General features: G+C 44.5%; 1 protein-coding gene across 1 annotated transcript; it reads right to left on the bottom strand.

Annotated features, from left to right (window-relative positions):
- Positions 1–641: 641 nt before the first annotated feature.
- On the bottom strand, positions 642–4,471 carry LOC118892547 (eukaryotic translation initiation factor 2 subunit 3-like). Its single transcript, XM_036847298.1, has 2 exons — positions 4,456–4,471; positions 642–2,518 (listed from the first exon to the last, which is right to left on the bottom strand). Exons 1-2 carry the CDS (start codon positions 4,469–4,471, stop codon positions 987–989), a joined length of 1,548 nt encoding a protein of 515 aa, XP_036703193.1. The 3' UTR covers positions 642–986.
- Positions 4,472–5,540: the final 1,069 nt, after the last annotated feature.

Below are 5,540 nucleotides of genomic sequence, written 5' to 3'. Positions count from 1 at the left end.
AATGTATGGACCTTGTTTGATCCCAATTCAAACAAATATAAAAAAAAATAGTGTAATTGGAGAAATGTGAACAGTGACTCGAATATCTGATAATATTAAGGAATTGTTGACATTTGGTGCTGTTTGATGATGTATTGTGGTTGTGTTTAAAAAGGGGAGGTCTTATCTTTTAGAGATGTTGCTGAAACATTTACAGATGAAATGGTATGATATTTGGGACTCAGTTAAAAATAATGGGTGGTAGAATATAAAGGGAACAAAATTGATAAGGAGTTATTAATTGTTGAAAGTGGATGATAGGTACAGTAGAAGTTCATTATACTATTCTTTCTACTATTGTGTAAATACTTGAAGATTTCCACTATGAAAAGTTAAAATATATTTATGCCACTTCACACTCAGCCAACTGACAAAATTTTAAAAATCTGACAAACTTCAATTTTGGAAGGATATGGGGAAAGTGTAGCTCTTACAGATGGTGGGAATGTAAATTCCTACAACAACTTTTGAGAGGGATTTGTGTACACCCCATGACCCAAAAACTCCACATCTGGATATACACTAAGTGATACTTTAGTCCATTAAGAGACATGCAGGAAAGTAAAAAGAGAGAGACATACAGGAACATTTTTTTTTTTTTTAAGAAGAAAAATTTTATTTCAAACAGATTCAGTGGTATGTGTGCTACAGCAAAGGCTGGTTGTAGCAGTTTCCTTTCAAACCTGCACTGATGTATAAATTAGACATTATTTGGGAATGATTAATTTCTGGTAAAATGTAGATTCAATCCAACATTATGCCAATTTTTACATTTATTGTAGACCCTATTTTAGAGGTTAACTTTTCATCACTAAAAAATGAGAATAACCTTGCAGCTACTCCTAAGGTAATGAGCTGTGAAGTTAATTCCTCAGTATTGCTTTGAAAATATACCCCTAGGTTGTTAAGAGAAATTCCGACTTCATCCAAATCTGTTATTTAATTCTTCAGTCATCATCTACTGTTGGCTTGATTGTCACTCCTCTTCTTATTTGACCCCAACCAATTAAACGCCAGTGTTTCTCAACTCTTCGGCTAAGGGTAATTTTTCCTCCTACTTCTGTGCACACAGGAATAGGCAAAACGATTTTGCCCAAATCAGCCTTGACCGCACTAACTCTTCCTCCTGTCGACAGGGATCCTATGTTCACCATAAGCACTTCATTCTTAGACAGCTTTTGCACTTTTGCTGCTTTCTTGTCTCCTTCAGTGCGTGCACCTAGAAGCCATCTAAGCAGGAAATAGGAAATTTCCAATTCTGTGAAGATCTCAGGTAAAGCTCCAACTGCACCAAGTACCTGCCCCACCATTCTGTCAGCCCGGCACAAAGTGGGGTCAGTTTCTGTTCCCACTCCAATAAGACCTCCTGGAGCAGCATACTGAAGATCATTATGCTCTGCGAAAAGCGATACAATTTTGGAAAAGATGGGTTTACACATGAGCTTTCCTTCACTATCTTTGGAAACAGTACCAGGTCTGACTTCTATCTCCTGGCCCACCTTTAATACTCCTTTTAGAATACTACCACCAGCTACACCCCCCTTAAGTTCATCAACTTCACAGCCAGGTTTGTTGACATCAAAGGATCTAACAACAATAAGTCGGGGTTCTGAAGTAAAGTCTCTTGGGGGTACTGGAATTTTCTTTACTAGGTACTCACAGACAACTTCAATATTGTATTTTAGCTGAGCAGAAATTGGAATAACAGGAGCTCCTTCTGCTACTGTACCTTGTACAAATGCAAGGATCTCTTCATACTGTTCTTTAGCCTGGCTTTCTTTTACCAAATCAATTTTATTTTGTAGAATCAAAATATGCTTCAGTTTCGTGATTTCTATAGCAGCCAGGTGTTCGAAAGTCTGAGGCTGAGGACAAGACTTGTTACCAGCTATCAACAGAAGAGCTGCATCCATCACTGCAGCACCGTTCAGCAGAATAGCCATCAAAATATCGTGGCCAGGACCGTCAACAAAGGAAACGTGTCTGACTAATTTGAAGTTCCCTTTGGTCCCTGGAATATCTGTAGGAAACTCATCAGGTGTACTACTTCCACAGGATCTGTAACATTCTGGCCGAGGACAACTTGGGTCGTCAAATTTATAAATCTTAGCGTTAGCATAGCCAAGTTTGATTGTAATGTTTCTTTCTAGTTCATTTTTGAACCTGACAGTGTGAACTCCAGAAATAGCTTTCACAACCGTAGATTGCCCATGAGCTACATGACCAATTGTACCTATATTAATTGTGGCCTGTCTGCTGATAACTTCATATGAAAGTGGCGTCAACTTGGTAACATCCACAGTGTTGAGATCTTGCCGAGAAAGGTGCGGCTGCCCTAAAGTCACAACAGCCTCGCCCCCCACCCCCCCCCATCTTGCCCAGAGAGGAAGAAAGGCGTCGGGGTGGCTGCCTGACCATTCGCAAGCCCCCTTGTGCAGGGCGGGGCAGCGGAAGTGGGAGGGCCAACTAGGGCCCAGGCCTGGTGGAGGAGGATGGCCGGTGCAGCGGAGGCCTCGCTGCTTGGACTTTTCTCCCCATGGATTTGTACAGTGCCTGCCAGCAGGCTGACCACGTGGCAGGCTGACCACGTGGCAGGCTGACCACGTGGCAGGCTGACCACATGGCAGGCTGACCGCGTGGCAGGCTTCCGCTTTTCGAGGACGGCGGACAGATCCCCCTGCTGGCGGGCCCCGCCTCCCTGGGCCAGGAACATTTTTTTTTAATAGGAAAAATGGAAAACAATCACAATGGATAAATTATGGTATCTTTGGATGGGGGAGGCTATGAAATGCAGAGATTTGGAAATGGCAACTACTTGTGGAGCTAAGAGCTGGGGCCCCATCAGGATAGATTTAGCTCAACAGATGTTGACCCACTCTGGGCCAGGCCCTCTGCTAGGTGCTGGGGATACATAAGTGATATCCCTCAAGGGGTTCAAAGTCTAGATATCAGAGACGGAGGGGGCCTAACACATCATCTAGCTCAACCTACCCATTTCACAGATGTGGAAAATGAGGCCCAGAAAAGTTAACCAACTTGCCAAGGGCACACAGTTGGTTCATGGAGGAACCAGGAATTGAGCCAGGTCTCTGATGCTCAGAGAATCAGGAGATCTTGGAGCCACGCATTCTTAAGTTGAATCCTGGCTCTGTAACTCACTAGCTGTGACCTTGGCCAAGTTATTTAATGTCTCTCTCCTCAGAAGGATAATAATACCTATTCATGGCTTGATATGAGGATTAAATGAAATGATATACATAAAGCCCTTGACTCAGTGACTGAAAAGAAATAATTATTATTGATATAAAGTAAGGCCTTAGTGAAGCGACAAAATGCTACATTCTATGTTATTCTCCAAACAGTTAATGCCATACTTCTTAGAGCCAGGATGGTCAAGGCTCTGTACCAAGTTGAAGGCTTGTCCCAGGAGTTAGCTGCTTTCTATTCCAGGCCCCACCCCAAGCAGCCACATATAAGAGAATCCTCACCACCCCCCCACTCTGCTGCCTGTCTGCTCTCTGAGGGCCATGCTGAGACATGACAGGGTAGCACAGCTCTGTAATCTGTGTGGCTCCTCCTCCACTACCCTGAGCCTCAGCTACCTATAAAATGAGAATAATAGCAGAACTTATCACATGGGGTTGTTGTGAGGATTAAATGAACTAATGCCTAGCATATAGTAAGCCCTCAACATATGAGATACAAGACACCTGTCCCAGGGCATCAGGCTTGGGAGATACAAAAAAGAATCAGCTGCATTCCCCACCCTCTAAGTGCTTCAGTCCAGGGGGGATACAGTCAGAGGCCACTCCCTTCCCATTTCTCCCCACGCTGTCACATTTCAGGCCTGGATTAGGGCCCAGCGGGCCAAGTGATTATGGCTGCTTTGCGGGAGGCTGGCTCTAAGAAGGACTGAGCCAAACCTCTTGTGTCTGAAACCACCCACATGCTCACCTCTGCTGCTGAGAACCCAGCTCTGCAGAATCGCTGACTGTCTCCGGCTACTGGAGCCAAAGCATCATATGCTCTGAATAATAAAGCCATCCAGAAAGTTCCCCGTGGTGAGCTGGGAACACACTCCGGTTCGTACCCTTGGGAACAGGCAGCCAGAAATATCACCAAAGGCCTGCCATCAAAGCCAAGCTCCTGTCCTCAGCAGGCTGGAGCCACAAGGCCCAGGGAGTTTCAATCCCCAGTCCCTTCCCTTTCCTGATGCCTTCTTCTCCCAATGAGACCATGTGTATTTTTCACCCAAGACCCTATTTTTACAGAGCATCATAAAACATTCTCAATAAGCTCAGTGACCATTTGTCCCAACTTTTCCAACCCTAGAGAGCAAAAGTCATTGAGGGTCAGAGAAAGACATAGTAAGACCAATATGAGGCCAATGGAACCAGTCAAATATATTTGGTTCACCTGTGGAAGCAGGCATGGCGTTCTTTCAAGTGGATGTCAAAGCTGTAAACTTGCAGCTGCTCACAGGCTGCAGGTGGGACAGCTGGTCAGATGGTGTATTTGTTGTGCATGGCGAGATCCTTGTGGGCAGGGGCTGAGCCTTGTTCCCCTCTCTGTCCAGCACTCAGCAGCAAACACAGTGCCTAGCACTGAGCAGTCAATCCAAAAACACCTGTCAAATGAATAAAGTTGCTTAGTTAGTCTGCCAATGGGTTTAAGATGCTTCTATTGCACATTCTCATATCAGCCTGAACTTTTCCTTCTCATTGCTTACCATACTTGTAATTAAATAATTGCACATGCAATTATTTGTTTAATACATGCCTCCTTGACAAGACTGTCAGCTCCCTGGAGGCAGACACTGCCCCCAGTTTTGTTCAACATTTGTATCCTCAGTGCTGAGAATGCGATCTGGCATATAGCTGGCACTCAATCAGTGTTTGTTGAATAAATAAATGAGCAAAGATGGCAAAGACGGGGCTTCCCTGGTGGCGCAGTGGTTGAGAATCTGCCTGTCAATGCAGGGGACACGGGTTCGAGCCCTGGTCTGGGAAGATCCCACATGCCGTGAAGCAGCTGGGCCCGTGAGCCACAACTACTGAGCCTGCGCTCCGCAACAAGAGAGGCCGCGATAGTGAGAGGCCCGCGCACCGCGATGAAGAGTGGCCCCCGCTTGCCACAACTAGAGAAAGCCCTCGCACAGAAACGAAGACCCAACACAGCCATAAATAAATAAATAAATTAAAATTAAAAAAAAAAAAAAGATGGCAAAGACGGCCAGTCAGTGAGTCGACCCACTCACTAATTTTTTGTTTGTTTCGTTTTGTTTTTATTTTACTGGAGTATAGTTGATTTACAATGTTGTGTTAGTTTCAGGTGTACAGCAAAGTGATTCAGTTATACGTGTACATATAGTCATTCTTTTTTAGATTCTTTTCTCATATAGGCCACCGCTAATTTTGAAGGCCTGTGCTGCCTGAGGTGCTGAGCTTTACTCCCAAGTCAAAGGAAGCTAGCTGGCCTAAGGTTTTTTACTTCAAGATGTT

The sequence above is a fragment of the Balaenoptera musculus genome, chromosome 3 (assembly GCF_009873245.2).
Source record: "Balaenoptera musculus isolate JJ_BM4_2016_0621 chromosome 3, mBalMus1.pri.v3, whole genome shotgun sequence".
Lineage (NCBI taxonomy): Eukaryota > Metazoa > Chordata > Mammalia > Artiodactyla > Balaenopteridae > Balaenoptera > Balaenoptera musculus.
This window is presented reverse-complemented; position numbering and strand designations above follow the sequence as displayed.